Here is a 25,606-nt window from a genome sequence, read left to right on the forward strand (position 1 = left end):
AATAAGTACTTATGTTTTCATAGGATTACTTTAGTGCGTTTATATCGGTGTGACAACTTTGATGACAGAAAAATCCTTACATTAATTGGAAAAGAAATGTTTTTGAAAATGGACTGGTAATTTCGATGTTGTTGTATGTGAAAATGGTATGCCCAGGTACGAGTACTATTTTTGATGTTGTCATACTTCGGAATCAAAGTATTATTTAAATATAGTGCTTTTAGAAAATATAATTTCGATTCTTTTAAATGAAAAATGACAATTGAGTCCACATAAATAAATAAACAATTCCGAGAAACACATTAAGAGACCCCTATCTACTTAGTAATTTATAAAGTAAATCGCATACGTAAAATAAGAAAAGGTAAAACCGTGTTACACCATCAGCACTCTATTAGGATATTCAGAATTACAAATTCTAAGAGTTGCATACATATTTGATGTGTCTAATGTGTTATTCGGTGGAAATGGAAGGCCACGGGTCAGGCATTTGGAAAAGGATCAACAGTAAAAAGCTCTTTATGTCTCCGAGACATTCCGAATTCCATGTTGCGAGCGCCAAGTTTCGACCCTTTAAAACCGTTTTAAATAATTAAAGACAGAACTCCGATAAAATGTTTGTACTCGAGACACCCACCACCTGTATCTAAAAGCACGTTTATAGCGCGTTTTCACGTAGGAAGCGACCTCAAAAACTTGGCGTTTAAGGGACAACACGGGGACTATTATGGAACCCTTTTAAACAATGTTTCGGTCTGTTAACATCGGAGAGTAAATTTGATGTTTTTTTTAGAAGCTATAAATTTCATTTATAAACATACCCAAGTAGCAAAAAGAACAAGATTGTACAATTATTTGTATAATTAAAGTGCCGAGGACTTTCTTCTTATTAGTAGAAATATTGTATCATGGTCAAGTATGAATCTTCACTTGTGGCGAGGAATGTAAACAGTTAAGGATAATATCTGCGGTTTTAAATAATTTTGCTGAATAGACTTAGTAATTTAGTTAAAATAAAACTAAAATATTCATTGAATCTATCATAAACAGTTTATTATTAGGTACAATATATTTTTAATAATCTGAAACTAAGTGAACCAATTCTGAAAATTCTTCCCACGGTAACGAGTAGTAATTGGTTAGCGTAGGCGAAAGTTCTTATTACTAAAGGGTATATTTAAATATAAAAAATTGTGGTTCTACAGAATAAAATCTAAATCGTTATCGGTACGATATACCTACTGGGAATCCACCCACGCTACAGAACATATTAGAATATAAGTTCCGTGAATCAAAAATTCAAAACCGATTAAAAAAATTACAATACTAACTCAACAGGCATAGGAATTGTTAGCAATGGAGTTTGACAGTCCCATTGCTACCAATATACCCTATTAGGTCGACCTCCACGTAGTTCCACCTGGAAACCAATGTGAACAATTGTTGTTGAATTCGTCATGATGGGCTAACTGACTAATAGCATAATTGATGACTGAACTAAATGCAGATTGTCTTCTGTGTGTCCTTGTATTAAGAAATAGGGTACCTACTTCTAAGAAAGGAGTTGATAAGATTGTTAGTGATGGCGTTGTTAGCGATGTCGGCTCTAATATTTCCAAGCAATATACTTATATTGCTTGGGAATATTAAAGCCCAGAATACCTATTCTATATATCAAATTAACCTTCACGCGGTGACTCCTGGAAATTATCATGGTTAAATCCTGGTGAAATAATCACGATAGGTCTATTGACTTGACTTTATACTAATTGCGTAGGCGAGGATGCAGTTATATATATATTTTTATATTAAATTCCTTCTAAGTAAGGGTGAGTGGGAGGAAAAGAGATTGTTAACAAAGGAGATTAGCGCCCCCATTGCTAAAAATATACTCTGTAAGGTCAAACTTCATGTGTTCCTCTTGAATACTATAGTGATTAATTATTGTGGAATTTATTGCAATGAACTAACTGACGTGCTCATCCTCACCTTAAACTTTAAACTGATAGCTTAGGCGGGGATACCGATTCATATTTTACCCCATTATTTAAACCTCTACAGAAGGGATGGATGGGATTGTAAGTAAAGTTAACTAGTAAGTAATATAACTGTCAAGTGGATCTCTATGCGGTCTTTTCGGAAGCCATAGTGATGGATTTATCATAATAGGCTATCTTGATTCCATTCTCGCCTAACTCTCTCACTGGTACCTCACCAGCACAAACTAATACAGTAGAAACGGAATTCAAATTTCGTTTACTAAAATAAAGCCTCTAAGTGAATTTGCCAAGACGAGACCGTTCGTAAACATCTAGGTACTTATCTACTATTTTAGAAGTAACTATTTTCAGCATCCATTTGAAATTCAACAAAGCTGTCGTTGCCAGTTGTCGCTTATTGAAACCCCAGTAAAAATATTACCAGTAGGTAAGTGCTTAGATATATTAGAATGAAATATAAGCGTGGCAGGCTTCTTTATTTTATTATAGGTACGTTCTTTGATAAATGCAAATACCCATTGAGTATTAGTGTAGGTGGGCTCCCAATATAGACTTGATCATTATTTTAATCTTTATTCCTTTAAAAAATGTTTATTATTTTGATATCAGCCGTTAACTGTTTACTGGTGATCACAATCCTCCCTCAATCAGAGTCTTTTTTTAATTGTTCCCAGGTTTGGCAGGCGGGTTCTTTTAAAAGGACGCTGCTATCCATTCATCGGCCATTAAGCCCCCTTAGGCGTCTAAGTCTATGCCTGGACCACAAGGCAAAAATGTATTTAATGCATATTTATTTAGTACTGTAGGTATTAACTATGTAGGTACATTATTGAAGATAACAAATCTTATTGATTAAAATTGTGTTGAAAAATTATTTCTTTTTAAATTCAACAAATTAAATATTTTTTTTTACGATTGTTTTGACCGAAACCGATAAGTATAATATTATTATACTTATCGGTTTCTCATCTACTGAATATACTTGATATTGTCCCTCGGACCCGTTAGGCCTACACAAAATTATTTTCAAGAAGGCAGGTATGCATTAACCCTACAAAAAGGGTAATTTCATTATTTTATTCAATATTTATGGGATGACAATTAGGCTTGTTAAATATTTTTTTTTTAGTTTTTAGTAAATTAAAGTAGGCAGGTTTTATATTTCGATACGATTCTAATTTCTGATATGATATACACAAAATATAGTATAATCTTAATCTCTTCTAATTAATTATTGATTTCTAATTAATTTTGTAATTAATTTAGCATGTACAAAAATTATAATTGCCTGTAATCTTTTAAAGATAAGTAAGTCCACCATTGCTCATAATATGTATGTCTTATCTATGTAATTTATAAGTGCAATAAAAATAAAGAATAAATTAGTCTTTGCCCGTATTTCGTGACTATTGGTTGAGAGCAGAGACGCCGGCTTCTAGAAAACCTCGTGGTTGTTCATGCTCTTTTGATAACCAGGTTCATCATCATTATTTCAGTTGAAAGATGGATAGTCCTTAATAGACAACAAACGTGAACTGAAACTACAAATAATGAAAAAAGGATTATGTTATTTACATTGTGATGTCTAATTTCATGGGTATTCCAAACTCGCTATTTATCTCTCGAGGGTGCCGCAGCTTCCGAGCACCCACGGAGTCGGCACCCCTGGTTGAGTTATTAAAGCACTAAGAAGTAACAAACAGAAAACTCACTTTTGCATAATGTATTACTTGTATTAACTTATTATGTAGTGAGATAACTTTCTGACCATCTCAGTGACACAGTAGTGAGCATGTTGCTTAAGCACAAATGAGATTCCGAGATCAATTCCTGGACGCTCTAATTTAGGGAAAGGGAACTTTTCGGAATTCGCCTGAGTCTAGCTATTCTGAATTGTATTCCAGGTTTTTATTACGTAGTTCCTCAAAACAAGGTATCCTAATTTGATGATGACTTTAGAAAATAAAATAATTTACCTCTAATAATTCTTCTATTATTTTGTTTTCCAATATGTATCGAATTGAACATGAAATTACTACACGTTTGTGACGAACTTCAACATAAAAATTGACCATCAACGTAATCTACGCCATCACTTCTTGTCTACGGCCGTCACGTTATTTTCATCAATCCCCGTCCGCGGTAACTTATCAACAAAATGTACGCAGTTTTTCACAAAAGATGTAATATGTCCTACTAATGATTGTAATGTATATCTAGTAATATTCTCCGCGTTCATAGTTCATTATTATCGAACAAATGTCAGAGATATTGTACGTCTGCTCTTGAAATTACCTGTACAACAAAAGGCGTGCGTGGTCAAGGAGAATACTGGAACAACAAGTAACAATTAAGGCTTATCATCGTATGAACGTTTTCGATTTGAACAACTGCATATTTTCAATGTTTTTGAAATTTGCTCATTCGGTACACGTTACTTACGTAATGAAATTGTTTGCATATGCAAAAAAGATATCGATATAAAAGTAATTATTATTGTTAAAGCCACAGTTTGTTTCATTAAGTCGCAGTAGTAATGTTGTTCGTTACAATTTATATGATTGGTTTATGTTCAGCTGTTCTAGGATTCGCACAAACGCATCTTGATATAAATGACGCATCAGGTAAGCAAATATACAATTTTTTTTTACAAAAAAAAGAAAGAGAAAAGAAAATGTGCACATATGTATATACACACACATATATATATGTATAATTATACATTATAATTATACATATATATATAATTACAGGTATAAAGTGTAAAGTGAAATTGGTCAGTAATTTTAATATAATAAAAATATAATGAAAATCTACGTTATTGTTACACACTAGTAGTGATCAGTGAGGGAAAATTGGTTCAGTTGGTTAATCGTAACAAATTTATTAAGAATTAACCATGATGATTTCTAAGAAGACTGCGTAGAGGTCAACCTAATATTTTTACAGTTTCTCAACATGTGCCTATGCTAACCTGAAAAAGTAAAAATAAAGTATAAATAGTAATGTGACTACTAGACATCATTAGTAAAATTCTTTTTCGGAGAATGTGGTCATGTAATCACATGACAACATTCTTCGAAGTAGAACTTCACACTCCTAGAACCTACGTGCATAAATGAGATTAATGCTAAGTGTTTTAGAAATGTGAATGATGCAAGATAAGTGTAGTACGAGTATGTAAGAATATCTATTAAGCAAATACTTACCATATATTTACTCAGAATGACAGATATAATAGACAATAATAGCCAGTTGTTTAGCCGTGTAATTAGGTAATTTAATATTTCGCATTAGCTCAGTTTAATTTTGTTTATTCATTGGCGGTGATAACTGGTAATAATCTGATTTACGTATTATATATGCAACCGTTGGAGATATGTTTAGTAATAATTAATGTAAAAGATTAAAAATACAAATACAATACAATAGATATAAATACAACATTATATAATATAATTACAGATATAAATACAACATTAGATACATACATTATATAATATCCTTTTATATCTATGACGTAAACATTTAAACTAAAATATAGAACATAAGTGCAACATAATCATACCAATCATCTAGTCCTCAAGATATACTCTGTGTTATGAGGAACTTGGCAAGGGACATCTGGAACTACAACCCACACCCAGACTCGAGTTAATTCAGAAAAGTTTGTTTGCTAAGTTGGGCCAATTGAGACCTCATTTACGTAAAGTGTTACTCACTACACTATGACGGTTGTCAAATACCACAAAAAACGTCATGTTATATTTAACAAGATGCAATAAAAACATCTTTAAAAGCATGCTTTTGTATTTAAAATAAAATGTAGAAAAGTAAAATGAAATAATTACTCTAAAAGAATACTTAATACATGAACGATCACAGTTTTGAGGGGCCTTCCATAAATAACGTGACACGAATTACATGATTTTTACAGCTGCCCTCGTCATTGCCACAGGTGGTCACATTTCTGTGATCCTCCCCGGGTCTACAGATGTGACGTCACATGTTTTAAATTTTAAAATGAACGATACAAAATTTAATCCATGTCCATCTTGTGTGCATAGATTGAGGGAGTTGATAATATTATGGAGGTTTATGTGATGTTGAAATTAGAGTTTTATATTTTAGATTTATTTTATTTCTTCGGTATACGATGTCACAATTTTATAGATATTATTTATATTAAATTTAATAATAATATAATAATAATAATATTTATTAAAAAAAAGATACAGTTACAATTTACAATTTACAATTTTTACAATTTATATTCAACGAGGAAATATCTGCATTACCATCAGTCCCCAAACTAGGCCAGACCTGTACCTTGGGGACTAAAGTTTGAGTTTGTTTTACTATAATTTCATTTAATCTCAAGTGTTGATAAGGTCTAAGATGTTATATGTAAACTCAAATAATTCACTATTAATTTATCTTTTATCTATTATTTTTATCGTCAACTTCCTTTCCCGTGGTTGTCGTGACAGAACTTTTTAGCAACTATTTGTCTTAAAACTGTAGGCATGTAAATTTAATATATTAATAATAAGGATATAGCTACAAATCCATATCAAGTCTCAAAATATTACAGATTATTAATATTTTATATTAGAAAAGACATTTTATACATAATATTACTGTCAATAATAAGATAAGGCCGCAGAATACTGTTACAGTTTACACTTTTATAATCTATAATTTTCATATTTTCAGCCGCTAAATCAATCGCTCCAGAATGTGGCCCTAATGAAGTAGCGACTGATAATAGGATAGTGTGTCCACCGCAAACATGCGAGAGTATATACAGATTATACTCATGTATTCAAACTCCATCTGAGGCTGGGTGCGATTGTATAGATAATTATTTGAGAAATTCGAGCGGTGTATGCATACCTAGTGTTGAATGTCCACCACGTAAGTACTAGTGCGTTTATTTTCAACAATCATCAACATTTCTGATTCAAATTTTGCACCGCCAACCACAGGTCTTCTCCATCCATAACGTTTTATATAAGATTCATAAAAATAACAAAATTGGACCATTTTTTTTTGTTTTCCTGTAAAATTAACATTTTTGGTCTATGCCTTTACACTCCTATATATAAAACGCTAAGTTAAAAGCTAATTGCATCTACTGTAACACATCTGAGGGCATCTCTTTATCAAATGTGTTGCAGGGGGAAATGAGTCATTCTTGAATGCATATCTATTTATAAAACCACTCAAGAATCTCCCGTTATCTTCAGTTTTCGATTTTTTAATGATTTGTCTGGATTAAAAAGCATTTTATAGATGATGACTTTTTCAACATTTAAATAAAAATATTTTACTGATCAATGGCAAAAAGTTACATGGTATTGTAAAGGTCATACCAGGATCGTCTAGGTACAAATATATATTCTTTCTCACTTGAAAGGAACTATTAAAATTAACGCGAATTAGAAGAGTAATATCTATTATATAGTATATAAATATTAATATAAATAAAATTCCTTTATTTCAGCACCTGAACTCTTTAATTGTGGTCCAAATGAAGCGCCTACTACTGATCGAATTGTGTGCCCACCGCAAACTTGCGAAAGTATATATAACTCATACCAATGTGAGATAAAACCTCCTGAACCTGGATGTAATTGTATAGCGAACTATTTGAGAAATGCTAGCGGAGTATGTATTCCTAGTGACGAATGCCCGACAAGTGAGTTGGTATCTTTCAAAATCTAATCATTTTTATGTAAAAATAAAGTTATAATTATATACCTAAATGCATAGGTATGCTATAGCCGTGTGGTCCAGGCATTGAATAGGTCATCCCTTGCTTTCCCTAAGAGGCGTATAAGGGAACTTAATGGTCGAGGGATGGTCAATAGCGTCTCTCTTAAAATATCATCAAACCCTAATTGCGGTTGCCAACCTGTCTCTTAAGCGTGGCATTTACTGGTAAAACTTTTCAAGGGGCAGGTCTATGTTCAGTAGCGGACAGTTAATAGTTGTATCATCATCATGCTATGCTATAAAAAACATAAAAAAACAATTAGAATTTAAGTACTTTTTAAAGGTGAAAATTAACAGTCCATGTGAGGGTAGAACATGGTAACCGTGTTTTGTATCACCAGTCCTCCATACTCTGTAATTTTACTACTAGGGTGGAATTTTTAATGCGATTTGAGCGACACTTTCAATGAGCTAAATGCATCAACTGGGTTTCTCCCTGTTATAATATTTAGGGACTTATTTAGCTATTATGACCAGTCTAATTTTTATCTATTTAAGGCCTGGCCGTTAATAGGTCTAGCCTGTTGTAAATATATATTTTTGCTTTTATAACAACATAAAGTGTTCTATTTATTTTTATCCACAGTCTCAGCACCACCTCCTGAATGTGGCCTTAATGAAGAAGCTACCGACAATGCGATAATATGTCCACCTCAGACTTGTGAGAGTCTCTATACATTGTATGACTGTTTACCAAATCTACCTGTACCAGGCTGCAATTGCGTTGACAACTATTTAAGGAATGCCAGCGGAATATGTATTCCTAGTGATCAATGTCCTCGTATGTATATTATTATAAGGGCCTGAGTAGACGGGGATATTAAATCTGTTAGTTATGAAATACATACCTGAATAGACATGTGTGTATTCCAGCATAAAATTCTATCAGCATATTATGATGTTTTAAATATACGGAGAGGATTATCTAATGCTTGCGCAGATTTTAATACGACAACAATAGCTCTAGGTTCAAATTTCATCTTAGCGTCTGAAATAAGGACAAAATTTCTATTGTACATTTTATATGACAAGTTCATATATACGTAAAATTTACACTAGCAATTTCTCACATAGCATTGTATATTATTGCCTTATTTCTATTCTATCCGATTTCTAATGCCACTGTAACAAACTTGTTTGAATTCGTAGTAATTGATTAAAGAGATTATTCTTCATCAGATGTTAAGTAGCTAATGGAGCTCAAACATGAACGCTGCTGTCACAGCACATTGGAGATTGTGAAGGTGTATTGTGGGAATTCGGAGCGAGCACAAATGAGTCAAAGCTCTATATTATATATGGCATAATTATAAACGGTATTGAAATTTTAAATTTGTAATTAATAATATTTTTTTCTTCATCAGCTCGCGTTTTTGATATAAAATGTGGACCAAACGAGATAAAAAAGGACCAGAAGACTGAATGCCCACCTCAAACTTGCGAGAGTTTATATGGTATAAACTTTTGTATACCAACAGACCCAGAACCTGGATGCGATTGTATTGAAGGTTATCTTAGAAATGATTTTGGAGCATGCATACCAAGTGAAGATTGTCCATCGTGTATGTTTGAATTTCATTATATTTTGCAAGTTCTGTTATTTAATTTATTGTTTACGTAATATTGTTTTTTTTTTAGATGATAATGATTTCGATGACTACGAAGATGTTAATTATGACTACGATACGAATTATTCATCATCAGCAAGTAGTCAATCGTCTAGTAGATCGACATCAAATTTAACATAAACTATTCAAGTCTGCAAATACAGATTCAAGGAAGTTAATAAACGAATTCACGAAGAGACGAGCCTCTTCATACCTAAAGACCAGCAGACACTGAATTTGTTTTAATTTGAATTGAATTGCAGTTATATCGAAATCACATCGAATTGACGTAAATTGGACATTGTTTTATTACATTTTAAAAATAACAAGTGACCAATACTTTTGACAAGTTCTGAATAACTATATGATAATTCGGGACGCATAGCTCTGTCCTTGTTTTTAAGCTCTGTCTGATAAACGATTAGTAGGAAAGAGTTATTTGGAGCGTGACTTTAAATTATACGTCAATTAGATGAGACTTCGCTTTAATCCCAATTCGAGTGTGTTTTAATTAGCAGCTATCCAGCACAAATGCAATTAGGTACTTAAATTACTAATTGTTATACGTCTTCTAATATTTTTCTTGATAGTTCTTTCTCATTTTTTTTTATGATAATTACAAGTGTGGATTTTGTTGTGTATTTATTTATAGATATAACAGTTGAATAGACATTGTACAATATACTGATTACCTAGTTACTTCCTACTATGAGTTTCATACTAATAAGATTTTTAAGTCACTTCAAGAAGGTACTTAATTCGATAACGTTTTTTGTCTTGTAATATGATATCGTTTATACATCACGTATAAGTATAAATATTAAGTTTCGAATCGATTCCGACAATTGTTGTGATCTTTGTGGAACAGAAAACAAACTGTTGCATACCAAAACGTATGTAATGTAAACACGTGATATGGAGATTCACGTGATTTGTTTCCTATTAAAATATAATCCTCAATCCTCGCCAAGGGCAACTGGTGAATGAATCTATTAATAGTCATGTCGGACGTTGGTTTCCTAAATGTATAACATGCATTCAGTAACAATAACTGCAGTATACGAGTGTTTTGTTTCAATTGGTACTCAATTAAAATGTAAACAAACGAATAATCAACTGACACAATAGCAGAACAACTAGAAAATCAGTTAATTGAATTAATTCCAAATTGAAATACGATTTGTAATTAATTTCATTTAGAGAGTATTTCTGTGATAATTATCAATAAAACTTGTTTATCTTTTTAATAAGTTCAATACTAGACTAGACGATGACGACGCAGTGTAGTACGACCCCCACTAGATATAGTGACAACTTCAATAACAAAATATATAATTAAATTTTATTTAAATATTTTGCTTTTCGATTACTCTATGTTTATACTTCCATGCAAATTTTATTTTAACAATTCATTTCCTTATAATTCATTTCAGCTTTCTGATATTTTGTTTTATTATTCTTAATTTTAATTATAAACGTGAATAAATGATGAATTACTTTTATCAATCCTTTTTATTATATTACAGTATTATTAATTATTTCAGTAATAAAGTAATTCAAAAAATGTATATATTTCTTATTTGATCGTATTATTAGTGTTATATTCATATCTGTACTTATGTGAATAAGTTATTTACAAATAGTTTATTTATTTTGCATATATTGAAATGTAAATAAATTTTATTATATTCAAAATCCTTTTGAAGTAGATTATACAGAGAATCGAAAATAAATATGTGCTATTCGGGAGGAAAGTATTAGGATTATGGGAGAATATTGTTGAAGTATTCTCAAGTGTGGCTAGCGATAAGAAAGTAAAATAGCTAAGTAGATACAATGAAATTGTATGGTATTTTATTTGAAAATACCTTGTTTAAACTATAGCATAACCACATAATAGTGTGGTTTACAATAGTGCATTACCAACATTGGGAAGCTTAAATTATATTTAATAAATTAACCTACTTATAACTTGATTTAATAAAAGGATTGCTAATTGAAATCGCGTCGGATCAAGCCAGATTTTTAATAAAAGAGTTTTTCAATTTGTCTATATTTTTTTTTTGTGTGTACGTTACATAATTTGGCCGTGTGGTCTTGACATAGAATAGGCCACCCCTTTCTTTCCCGTAGGTATCGTAAGAGGCGATTAAGGGAGAGCAAGGGCAGTAGCGTTGCTCCTAAAACATCTCTAAAGCCTAACTGCGATTTTTAATCCGCCTGCCAATGGCAACTACCAGCAAAACCCTTTGGGGGGGGGGCTTACGTTCAGCAGTTAACAGTTAAAGGCTGGTATAATGATGTTGTCGTTATACAATTATATCGCTACTTCTAAACTGAGTTTAATAATTATATTTGCAACTGATTGTGTTTGCTCTCGTGTTGTTTCCATACAAATTTTGCGATGGTAGTATTCATTGCATTATTTTTCTTCGCAGAACAAATTAAAAAAGTTTTATTAATTTTAAAATAAGAATATTAGTATTAATTACTAGACAATATTAGTTTTGAAAGTCGCTGCGTTACAAGTGAAAACTGTCTGTGCCCGTGATTTCATTTACATATGCGCATGACTTGGATAAAAAATAGTTTCATGTCTTTTTTTTTTTATATATATATATATATATATATATATATATATATATATATATATATATATATATATATATATATATATATATATATATATATATATATATATATATATATATATATATATATATATATGTATGTTAAAAATGAACATATGTTTTAAAAGTAATATAGGTATATGTGTGTGTATGTATGTATACCAAAATTTCGTGATAATTGGAATGTTGAGGAGAGTTAAGGTCATAATTTTTTTGGACTTCAATAAGTTTTTGAACACAACATCTACTTACCACTTAGAAACATTCAAAGGAATTTGAATTGAGTATTTGAAGTTCTCAGAGAGATCTATTTTAGTTAGATCTTATGTCTTGCGGTTGAGTAAGTTCTCGATAACCAAAACCACGTTATACGAATCTTTTCCATTATTTCGAGAAAGATATCTAAATAATAATGATTACAATTTACACTAGTATTTAGTACGGTTTAGTGAAATAGGGATACAGCAACGAAATAGAATATGTAATTGCTAAGTCATATCTTGTATATATAATATAAGTATTATTATTTCAGTCATTTACTGTCCACTGCTGAACATCAGCCTTCCCCATAAAAAATAAAACTAAAAAAAAACTCCCTTTATGGGGAAGACTAATATATATGTATATGTAAGATAAATTGTATGGTAAAGAATTTATGATTTATAAAAGACGAGAATTAACGCGATTATTTAGGTCATGATATCAGTCGTTAATTGTACCTCCCCCTCCCCCATAGACTGATCTTTGGGGGGTTTGTTGCCACGCTTGGCAAGCGGGTTGGTTGATGTGTTAAGAGGGACGCTGCTGCCTATTTAGGTAAACTATGATTATTGTCATATTAGACATGGTTACTAGTAGACTAATGTAGCGCTGTCATGCCTCTGTTTTTTGCAGAAGTTTTTTATGCACCCTTTGAAGTTTATCTAATCATCTATTGTTATTTATATCTGATCGTTATTTCTCGTCCCTTATAAATTATAAACTATGCAACGCGAAAGTCTACAAGTTAATATGATAAAGAACATGTTTGAGGCTAACGATAGTGTTATTAAAGTGACGAGAATCTTAGTTAATAATATAAATCGGGGACTTCGAGTTCGACGCTTTGTCAAGCTAGTTTATGAAATAAACTTTCTTAGCTTGGGTCTAGGTGTTCTAGGTAGTTCCTTTAAATGTTAGTTCTCTGGTTTCTCATAATATAAGATATCCTAGCTTTAGAGTCTGGCATTTGGTGTAATTAGGTGGGCACTTTAATTAACTTTAATTTATTTATTTAGGTTACTTGACAAATTGTTACCTCACAAATTGGATTTTTTAAGCTGTATTATCATACACACTGACAGTTTTTTATTATAAAAAAATGCGATACGTATTGGAATCACATGCAGTCTTATGTGCTTGACTTGCTTAGGTTTATTTTGTATATCAATTTACGTTAAGAAAGTTTTAAAATGCTGCAAATATCATGGCCAGGGACATTCAAATTTATGCTAGCAATGTTGTACTTTTTGATTTTGTACTTTTACCTATTTATTTGTATTAATATTATAAATTTGAAAGTTTGTAAGAATGGTCGAATGAATGGACGTTTGTTACTCTTTGATGCAAAAACTACTGAACGCATTTGAACGAAATTTCCTAAATGGATATGTGATAAGTTAGGATAACTTATCATTTATTGTATTATATTCTTGCGGGCTAAGCCGCGAAAAATAGCTAGTAGTGAATACAATCTTTCCAGTTAATATTTTTTTCATAATAATTCGTAACATAAAACTAAGCTATTATTTGGTTTTTATTTTTATACTATCTACAAGTTTTTATGATCCCCGTTAAGTACTTCTCGTGCAGCACGAATAATTAATTTTATATTATAGAATTTTAATATATATTATATATATATTTGAAGTCAATAAATTCAATAAAGGTCATATAATTTATTTTCCGATTTGTTTATATAGTATCTAAATTATACCTTTGAAACTTAACCTGTCATCTATCGATATATCTAAATAGTATATAATGATTGTTTTATAAAGAAATTTAAACGAAATTTCTTGATAAAAAACAAAAATTCTATAAGTACATTCTTCAAAGATACAAAGGCATAGTTATTTGTAGGTTTTTTTTTGTGTGTGTCATATATTTAATTTTTATTTTATACAGTGACAGATCCTTCCTACGTAAGCACAACTCACACTTGCCAGCATCGACGGTAAACAACTTTTTAGTTTTTTAGCTCGCACAGGTACGGAATTAGTCCTGTCGTCAAAAAATAACTTAAAACTTTTGAAGCAAGTATTTTACTATACTATTTATTGTACTACTCTACTATGGTAGCGGTATCGAAATGTTTTGTGAATTTGTGAGTATAAAATTCAAGGTCATATGTAAAATATGATGTTAAAAATTTTCCTTTTTAATTTATTTTATTTAAAAATTTTACGATGAACTAGAAGTTTATTTATTCATTTACTTTTTATTGCACCACTCAAAGAATAATACAAAAATATTTAGTATATATATGTATATTACACTTAAGAAGTACAAAAGGCGGTCTTATCGCTAAAGCAAGACAACCTTTGGGCAGGGCAACTTTTGGTACTACACTGTGTAACTAATAAAAAAAATACTCATGTCAACAAAACATGTGCATTCCTTATATTTGATTATTTATTTTTTCTTAAATAACTGAAACAATTTTATAAAAAAATCTAGTATGTATTTTCGAATTTTTGAACTAAGAGGTTTTCAAATTTCAAAGCAAATTACTTTTTAATTAACAGTAGGTAGATATATATAAATTTATATATTAGTCACGATAAAGTTATTGTAGGTAAAGTTAGTTGATTAATAAAAGAAGTAACGACTTAGTCAAATAAAGTTGCCGCTCGAGTATGCAATAACTCAAAAATTTTTATATTTAACTAAATCCAACTCTGTGACCGATAAAACACCTTTTTACTTCTGTTCATTTAAATGGTAATTAATACATTACATTAAATTAAATTCAACATACTTAGCGTTGTGTTTGACATCCTTTATGATTTATTCCTTTATAAACACGGTTGACGTTTATAAGAACAATTTTTACTCAATATATTCATTGTAACAGAAATCGCTATGTGGTTTTTGTTGTTTTTAAGTATTTTGACTTTTCTCGGGGTCGACGGGGTGAGTAATATATCTCCAAGATGTAAACCAAAGCCAGGTATGTATTATTTATTTTATCATCAGCTGTTAACTGTACTGTACTTTATGCTACTGTATTTCATTTAAATTGTTTATATGTCATTGTTTATTTTTATGTTCCTGGTGCAAGTAAGAGATAAATAAATAACTGTCCTCTGCTGAACAGGTCTCCCTCAGAAGAAGAGGAAGCTTTGTCAGTAGTTGCTATGTTTGGCAAGTGGGTTTGCAACCGCAGTTAGGCCTTTAGGTGTACCATCTTTTACTAATCAATAATTAAATAAAAAGGCAATTTTTCTCAAGGAGATTTTTTTTTCTAATATTTGTGAAGTGCAGAGATATTCGAAAGCGGTTTATTGCATGAAAATAATTACATAACATCTTATCTATACTAAAATTATAAAGACGTAAATTTGTAAATTTTAATGTTCGGAGAATAATCTCCGATGCTACTAATCCGATTTTTAAATTTTTTTCAAAAAGGTTTGTCTCTGTTATAATAATATATATTAAGTAAAGGCTACTTTTTATTTCGATAAATATGTGTTTTCAATAATTAATCACAATAAATGTTATTGATGTCGACAAACATTCTATAATATGACATGAGCTGCCTGAACCCTTTGAAATAAAGGAATAAAATCAATAATAAAAATTTTCACCATTTTTTAAGCTTTACAAAAAAATTCCGGGGCACCATATATCTCAGGCAAAAAGATGGATTTTATGTTCAAAATAACTAAAGTTAACAAGATACATGGTTTCATGTATAACTTAGAAATCCTTATTAAAACAAATAGCTAAATCAAAATCAAAATTTCATAGAGATAGAGTTTACTTTCTACAGCATGTTAATTGATGCAGTTTATTAAAAGATAATATGAAATAAAAACAATAAGTCGATAAAATTTTTTCGAGAATAGTAGGTGGAACGCAGATGTGAGGGGCGCAGGATAAACTGTATAAACGCATGCACATCAAATTATTAAATAGGCTGTTCATTTAAAAATCTTAGAATATATTAGTGTGGTACTTCCACATACGTCAAAATATCGACTTTACTAAAATATTATGAACATTTTAAAAGTTATAAACAAATATTGCACCTGTGCGAAGCTGGAGTATGTTGCTATTTAGTATTATAAATGTAAAAATTTACAAAGATAGATATCACATTATGATGGGATGAAGGTTGGTTACTCTTTTATGCAAAAACTATTGAACGAATTTGAATTAAATTTGGTACATAGATACCTACCTATATCCCAACTTAGTACATAGGATACTTTATGTATTGATTCACGCAAGTGAAGTCACAAGTTACAGGTAGTATAACATACACTAACTGAAATAAAAAATAGCCCCTAATTCCTTCCTTCACTTTTTAAATATTTAAATATATTATCACAATTTCCATTTCACACATAGTAATTATTAAAAAAGATAATTTAATTTTTTTCAAAAATGTTGCTGTTTGAGCAAATGAATAATTACTTTTGTTCTTTACAAAAGCGTTTTTTAATTGTATGGCATATGATAAAAAAAGTGTTATATCAATACGTGCGTCACTTCTGTGAAAAAATATTTGAACACCTGTTTTAAAGAAAATTGTATAAGCGTATTTACAATGCGTCATGCATCAGAGATAATAGTTTAGTTAATAGTTTTTAAATTTTAGTCATCATCATCATTTCAGCCATTATCTGTCCACTGCTGAACATAGGCCTCCCACATAGACCGCCATAAGGAATGGTCCGGAGCCACCTGCATCCACTGTCTCCTTGCAATGCATTTGAGGTCATCACTCCATCTAGTATAGGGTCTTCCTATACTACGTTTATCAATAGAAGGTCGCCACTCAAGAACCTTTTTTCCTCATTGGTTGTCGGTTCTTCGAGTTATGTGATCTGCCCATTACCACTTTAGTTTTATTATCCTTCGATCTATGTCGGTTACTTTGGTTCTTTTGCGAATATCTTCGTTTCAGATTAAAAAAAATTAGAGAAAAAAATATTGTCTGTATTAGAGGTACAAATGTGCCTCTATAATGTAAGATAATATCAAAACAAAGATAAGAAAATTCTGATTAAACAAAAAAAAATTTGGAAAAGATGTACATAAGCTGTTGAGTCTATCATTATTTGATAGCAATACTAAGCGATCAAAGTAAATTCGATTGATTGGAGAATACGAAGGAAGGAAAAAAGTTAAAGTAGATATTATAATATTACTGTTTGAAATTTCTTGATATTGACGCAAAAGATTTCGGAAAAGGGATTACATTGATTGACATGTGTGTGACAATCCTGTATTTTTCCCAACTAATACTTTCTATTCTTTACAATCACCAGCGAAATTATGTATTATTTCTTCATTATTATACTTACATATAACGCCTCTATTACCTACATTTTTAAAAGTTATCTTTATCTAAGTAAATATTTAATATTTCCTGTTTTTTTTTTTTATATAGTAACACCGAAATGTGGTCTAAATGAAGTATCATCTAATTGCAAGATAGTCTGCCCACCGCAAAGCTGTGAAAGTATTTACACTACCTATATGTGTGAAGATCTACCTTGCGAAAAAGGGTGCAATTGTATAAATGGCTACCTTAGAGATGCTAATGGTACATGTATTCCAAATGAAGAATGTCCTTTAGGTAAGGCAACATCATTATCATATGAGCCCTTAACTGTCCACTGCTGAATATAGGTCTCCCCTATTAGGGAGTTCTTGCAGTAGTTGCCACGCTTGGCAAGCAGATTGGCAATCGCAGTTAGATTTTAGGCAAGTAATATTAAAAAAATATAACATTTGCCATGATAAATCTCTAGCAAAATGTTATACATCAATATGTAACCAACGATATTTTAATCGTTATTTTTTACTGTTTAATAGGTCTTTCTCATAAACTCCTAAATAGTATGATACTGATCTACCTGGCTAAATTGACTTACTGCAAACACAATTGATAAACTGCATCATACACATCATTCACAATTTCTCGTCGTCGTCCTGCACTACATTTGCTACAACTTGGCTACTGGAAACCTTTCCTTCCCATCAGTTGTTGGTTCTTCGAACTCTCTATCACTCGAATTCTTTTACTTGTATATTGTTGGCTCAAGTCCACTTTAGCTTAGTTATCCTTTGGGCTATATCAATCACTTTGGTTTTTTAAGTTTTCTGATAATATATCATCAGAAAACTCTTTTTGGACTCCATAATGCAACGAAACTCCAGTTATAGCTTCTATATAGATCACTGAGTTATTTTACATAAGGTTAGCAAGCAGTATTTTTATTTTTTTAGCGACACCTGGTTCTTTTTATTTTGGTTCCGTAATCGATCACTGGCAAGACATATTGATTAAAGACTATTACCTCCACACTTAGTATTTTGAATAAAAACATGTATTCAAAGAATCAAGCAATTACAAAAAAATTTTCCGCCGAATAGCTGCAAAATAGACCAACTGCTTTATTGAATTACCAGTCAATTAATTGATTATAATTACAATTTCTGAAAAAAAAATAAATGTTGTTAGATTTTATATATATTTTTTTTTTATAGGACCTATTAATCCTGTGTGTGGTCCTAACGAAGAATTAAGTGACTGTAAAATAGTTTGTCCACCGCAAAGTTGCGAAAGTATTTACTCAACATACCTGTGTGAAGATCGTCCTTGCGAGGAAGGTTGTAATTGCATCGATGGATATCTAAGAAATGCTGATGGTGTTTGTGTACCTAATGAACAATGTCCAACCGGTAAATATGTTATTAGATATTCGATTTACAAAAGAGAAATTTAAGAAAAATTATAAACTTTTTAAATAAAATTATAAAGTCAGTACCTTTGTACCCCTTCTTTTTAATCCTGCCCATGGCTATCCTACTCATTCAGTTATTTCAACCATTTTAACAAAAGTTTAATTATAATTATAAAATACTTGAGGTAATCTGAAATTAAAGTCATCACTTTTTATAAATTTCTAGAATATAACAGCAGAAAATAGACTACAGTGAATTTTGTTCAGCTATATATTAGATACTCTAATATGAATAATACAAGTTCTGTAAATTTTAAAACAATTCTTAAAGTTCAATTGTTTCAATCCTTTATAAAATTTTTGTTTTCAATATTAGCCCTTAACTTTTTAGGTTCAACAACCCCTGAATGCGGTATAAATGAAGAATTCAGTGATTGCAAGATAGTCTGTCCACCGCAGTCTTGTGAGAGCCTCTATACGGAATATTTATGTTATAATGGAGGCTGTGAGTCGGGATGCAACTGTATTGAGAATTATCTTCGAGATGCCAATGGAACTTGCATACCTAGTACTGAGTGTCCATCACGTGATTGGAATGGTGAGATGAATACTTAATGGCGCAGTTTTTTTTTAACTTAACTTTAATACTTCAAGCTATACTGTGATCTGTTTAGGATTTTAATTGTATATATCACTCTATTGTTAACGTTGCCTCGTTTATTCGTAAAGCACGTGACTCAACACGAGTATAGATTTAACGGTCAGACGTTGATGACTAATACGGAAGGTCATAGTATCTAGTAATCAGGTGTAGGTAGTAACACGCATACTAATGGTAGTAGAATTATACAAAATAATTCTAATCCAGTAATTAAACCAAAAAATAAATAGACACATTCGGTATTGGCTCTACGTACCAAATTGGATACAAGATTTAAAATAGATTTGTTATGTATAAATCATAATAGGCAATTATTGTCATTAAATAAAGACGAGTGACAAAATAACAAATTACATAAATTATTTGTTTATAACATGTTGTAATTGAATTAACTATTTATTACTTGCGACTTAAAAATTGAAAATTTTCGAATATTTTGTTCTTGTTCTTGGTGTAGGATGTGGCGTCAATGAAACTTACGTAGATTGTGCATTTCGTTGCCCAAACCAATACTGTCCAGAAAATGACAACCGTGTAGAGATTGTTTGCAAACCAGGGCGACCATGTCCGCCTGGATGTGCCTGTAAACCCGGCTATAAGAGAAAGAGCAATGATGACGACACCTGTGTTTTAGCTTCTGACTGTCGTAAGTTTTTTAACTTTACTCTAATATTTATTGGAAATGTCAAAATTTTAATAGTCCTCAAAATATAATTATCTGACATAGTGAAGAACTATGTTTGATTGAAGACCTAAATTTTTTTACACTTTCGACAAAGCCTTTTTAATCGGATTGTATTATAAAAATATTTAAAACTATGTTTTTAGCTCCAGTATCATGTACTAGACCTAATGAAGTATGGGAATCTTGCGCTCCATATTTGCTTGCTGAAAAATGTGAAGACATTGATAACCCACCTAGTACATGTGAAACAACGGAAAACGATTGTCAACCTAAATGTGTGTGCGAGAAAAATTACTTTCGAAACAAAGATGACGTTTGTGTGCTTGCCGCTGAATGCAAAGGTATCGTCAACTTGTTATTTAATATCTTAGACTAATGATTCGTTTTCGCTGATTGTGCTGCAGTGGAGACCAATAATGAGTGTATTTATCTAGAAAATAGTACAAAAAGTTGATGTACCAAAGCATTGTTGATAAGAACAACTCTGTAATACTTTTAGTTTATGTTAGCTAAATATCTGTGTAGTGAAATTTGTTTTATTTCAATGATTCAATTCAATATATACATTAATTAATAAATGAAATAAAACTATTTATTGTTTCAAAAATGATATGGGGTTATAAAGACTAACAATATCTACACAAATAAAATTAGTAATTGATTTAAACTTAATAATACATCCATAAATACATACATATACTCGTATTATATTAATATTTTGTTTACATATTCTAGGTTAAATAGTTTTATTTTATTGGCTTGCCTAGCTTTTTCCTTGTGCTAAAGTCTGTTATACAAGCCTAATAGAATACCAATACTGTTGTGGTATACAATCAGTTTGATGAAATAAGTTTGAGTGAATTAACCCATTGTTCTATAATTTTCTATATTTTTCTGATATTTATAATTGTATTTAATTTTATAGTTGTAATACAACCGACCTATGATAGATGCACTCCAACTTGTGCTGTGCCAAATCCACGAAACTGTCCATCGAAACAAAGTAGTACATGTGATACCGGTTATATTTTATCAAGGGAAGGAGGAGAGTGTATTAAAATAGAAGATTGCCCCCGTAAGTATAAAGTAAATAGTAATAATAACTTGAAAAACTTAAAGGTTATTGGTACCAAAAATGAAACTGCAGTGTTTGTGAGTTTGAATTTGATCGCCAATATAGCTTTGTTTAACTTAGAGTATGTCGAATTACGTATACTCATCATATCGGTAACTCGAGAATGGTTGTGATATCATTTCATCAGTGAGCAAATTTATGTTTCATTTTTCAAAAAAAGCCTTTGATAATTCACAATGCCATATTAAAATAAAAATATTGAATAAATGAAAACCTAATTTATTTTTTAGAGAATTTGGGATGTAACGATGATCCAAATGCAGTTGTTAAGGCATGCCCTTCACCATGCCCATCAACCTGTTCTCATCCAAACTCACTGCCATGCAAAATACGTTGCGAGCCGGTTGGTTGCCAGTGTGCACCCGGTTACATTCTCTCTTCAGTAAATGGAAAGTGTATACTACCTGAGGAATGTAAAGGTATGTATACAGAATTATATTAAACCATTCATACCTCCCTGTTGAGCATAGAGCTCTTTTAAGAAAAGTAGTAGCCCGAATAGACTATGGGAGCTGCCAGACGAAGACGCCGCTCACTTTTATTCTGTATTAAATATGTTCATAGCACCACATCGAAATGTGGGCAATAAAAAAGCAGGTATATGGTACTATCTACCTGCAAAAAACAAAATTATCATCGTATTAAGTCTTAATAGTGTATTTAAAATATTTGCCAACGACGAGAAAGTTTAAAATTAACTACTTACTGCTATATTTTTTATCGGTGATAATGGAATGGTAATCTTGGCTGTGCTAATGATATACGCTATCGGGTAAGTAGTGAAGCATTGATAGATGGGGATAAAGTTAGTCAGATCATTTGGCGTATCTTGTGAATTTATTAGGAATTAACCACCATTGTGGTTCCCAACACAGCGTAAAATTCGACCTGGTCGACATTGGAACCACCTATTTTTGATACCTGCAGTCCACCCGGCCTTGCTTATTGTTTTTTAAGCTTAGTCGCATGATACGATATGTATAGCGGGTCCCTATCATGAGAATAAAATATCAATATCATTTTCTTTTAGTATTCTTACGCATTATTCTATTTTTTAATGGCATTATTAATTGGTTCCTAGGTTTGATTGGTTGGTTTGATTTTTTCTTTAAAACATACTCGTACATAAATATTTTTAAGAGCATTGTCATTATTCCAGGTGGTAATCCATGCAGGAAGAATGAGAGATTCGTCACTTGCAGAAATGGTTGTCCAACCGATTATTGTCCAGTGGATGATAGCCGCGGTATAGTTATTTGTGAAACATTCCCTTTCTCACCTTGTTATTCCGGTTGTGTGTGCAATTTGAACCACAAAAAGCTGAGCCATGAAGATGACCGATGCATTGTGTCTTCAGATTGTCGTAAGTTACTTTGTTTTTTAGAACTCGATTATTGGTTTTTGTTATAATCTTTAAGATTATACATGGGTACACAAAATTAATAAAATTAATAATTAACACAAATTAATAAGTGGATGTAATAAAGTCTTCAATAAATCGACAATCGTATAAATTTTTGATGGTTATTACATTACAATAAAGTTTACGTAACTTAATATTATTAAAACGAATCTTAATAAATCTACGAAATTCTCTTTATTAATGGTGTTATTTGACATAAATTTTTTTTAAAAGTACACATTGTAAAAAACGTAAAAAAGTAGACATCTAATGAGTACAGGGACAATATAATCCATAAATATTAGGAAGCGAAGAAATACCATAATAAACTGTTTTCGATGAAATTTGGGTAAAATTTATTAAATATAACAGCATAACATGAGAAAATAACTCAAATAATTTTTCTGTTATTATTCGTGAGCTTTTTTATAATTTTTTTTTCAAAGCATGGTATGATAAATAGATTGAGCACCTGGCAGAAATTGATAAGTCGTCTATATACATAAACAGCTCTATGCATTTCACAGTAAAGAATATTTATTTATTCCTATGTGTGAGCATTTTTTACAGTATACATATATGCCTTACTGACCCTAAATAATAGAAGGAGTTTGGAAGGATGATGACACTTCTATAATTTAATTATTTTCATTTCCTTAGCTCCCGTTAACTGTACAAGACCTAACGAAGAATGGAACCCTTGTCCTTCGGATTGTTTGGGCGAGTACTGCGATAGTGCATTTAAGGAACCAGTTGTCTGTAACACGTTGCTTCTGAATTGTCAACCTCGATGCACTTGTATAAAGAATCATTTTAGAAATGAGAATGATATTTGTATTCCTGCGCAAGAGTGTCGTAAGTATATATAAAATTTTCTTAATTTTTTTTAAATGATAAATATTTAATAGCAACGTTGTCTGCGCTATTAGTATATGCTGACGGGGCACCAGTGAGTGATGACAGGTGAAATTAGTTCACCACAAATTAATCACGATTATTTCCAAAGGAACCGAATGCAAATCGTCCTGACGGGGTATATTACAAGCAATGGGGTTGCTAGCTCCTATTACTAACAATCCCTTCACTCCACTTTTTGTATATTTTAAACAATATTAGCCTTTCTTTATCCTCCAAAACTGTTATTGACTATTTTCCAATATGGAATATGGGTATGTGCGCGTACTCATAATATTATTACAGTCAAATTTCGATTTTATTGTTGCGGTTATAGGATAAAACAAGAGATTTGTACGAATATTATTTTTATGCAACTTGAAATACTAAGCGAAGTGATGGAATGTGATAACTGCACCTATAGACATGCCCAGCGCCATAGACATTTATTTCACGGTAATAACCACGGGTCATTGCATGACTTGTCGTCATTCACGAGGACTAAGGTTTCAGGGTTTTTTTTTATGGGTGAAAATGGAATGGTAACTCCGCCTGCGCTAACGGGGTACGCTGGCAGAGCACCAGTGAAGGGTAATAGATGAGAATGAAAACAGGCCAGTTAGTCCATCATGATGAATTCATCAGGAATTACCCATGGTAGTTTCCAGGGGGAACCGCGAGGAAGTCGACCTGGTTGGGTATATTCTCAGTTACTAACAATCTCTTTCCCCCCAAGGTTTCAGGGTTGTACCTGTATATTGTAATTTAATGCTATAAGGATGTTTCAAACATAAACACAGCCCTGAAAACAATGATAGTAGTCCAGGCTTAGATGGGGAGGCTTATACCTTGTAACAGATAATTAATGGTTATCATGATGATACTAAATACATACATTTATTGTATGATGCTTTCGTGATGGTTGGATGAATGGATAAAATAAACTGAATCATTAATGTAAAAAAATCTTATTTTTTTTTTATTTTCAGCCAAGGAACCTTGCAGTGTTACACCGCAGTGATGACATAATGTTTTGTCTTATTAAATATGTATAAAATTTTATTGTCAGAATAATAAATTTTAAATTGACAACAATTTAAATATAAGTTATTTTTATTTAATAAACTTCAGTAAATCTTATATTCAGCTCCTAAGGTTAGTGAACAATACGTACAAAATATTTATAAGCATAGATTTTGGTCGTCTACAGAGGAATCAGAATCGAAATTTAGATTAAAATAGCCTTAGGAATTAAATCCAAATCTGTTGCTATATAACGTTACTTTCCTTTTCATTAAAGTATATAATACAAAACAGTCTCGCGGATTTCATTGAAAATTTATAAACAATGACACGTTTTATGAATCGTCGCTTTCGTTTAGAGTAGTAATTGAATGTTTGAATTTTAATTGGTTTTGATGAAAGATTCAAATTTGATCACGACACTTGGAACTTAGTTATCCGGTGTATTACAATTTACACGTGAAACACTAAGATGACATTACAATACATACTCCATAAAAAAGTATAGTTTTATGGAGTATGTAAAAACTGACCTCAACATAAAGTAACAACAGATGGTAAGTGATGAAGTAAGTGACCGTTACTAAGAAAAAAGGCTGCCAGATATGATTTTAAATTTTTGCCTGATTGTTAAATATTTTTTCACCAAATCGATACGAATTCTAGGAATTTTAGCTAATCACAAACATGTGTCGTTTTTCACTACGTGTTGCCATATAGCACAAAGTGAACGATGAAAAAATATAAAACTTTGCTACTTTTAATTTATTTTATTCTCTACCTATCTATCCCATTCTGTTTCGCTACCTTCGTTTATATATTTTATCTA

General features: G+C 31.1%; 1 protein-coding gene across 1 annotated transcript; it reads left to right on the plus strand.

Annotated features, from left to right (window-relative positions):
- The first annotated feature begins 4,359 nt into the window (after positions 1–4,359).
- Positions 4,360–24,877, plus strand: LOC113519003 (zonadhesin-like). Its single transcript, XM_031914733.2, has 17 exons — positions 4,360–4,624; positions 6,717–6,917; positions 7,507–7,701; positions 8,365–8,559; positions 9,143–9,340; positions 9,417–9,485; positions 15,098–15,226; positions 17,678–17,866; positions 18,781–18,975; positions 19,369–19,575; positions 20,096–20,284; positions 20,467–20,664; positions 21,249–21,398; positions 21,689–21,877; positions 22,618–22,821; positions 23,521–23,715; positions 24,744–24,877. The coding sequence occupies exons 1-17, from the start codon at positions 4,537–4,539 to the stop codon at positions 24,773–24,775; spliced, it is 2,823 nt and encodes a 940-aa protein (XP_031770593.2). The 5' UTR covers positions 4,360–4,536; the 3' UTR covers positions 24,776–24,877.
- The last annotated feature ends 729 nt before the right edge of the window (positions 24,878–25,606 follow it).

The sequence above is a fragment of the Galleria mellonella genome, unplaced genomic scaffold, assembly GCF_026898425.1.
Source record: "Galleria mellonella isolate WM207_F2 unplaced genomic scaffold, CSIRO_AGI_GalMel_v1 utg44, whole genome shotgun sequence".
NCBI lineage: Eukaryota > Metazoa > Arthropoda > Insecta > Lepidoptera > Pyralidae > Galleria > Galleria mellonella.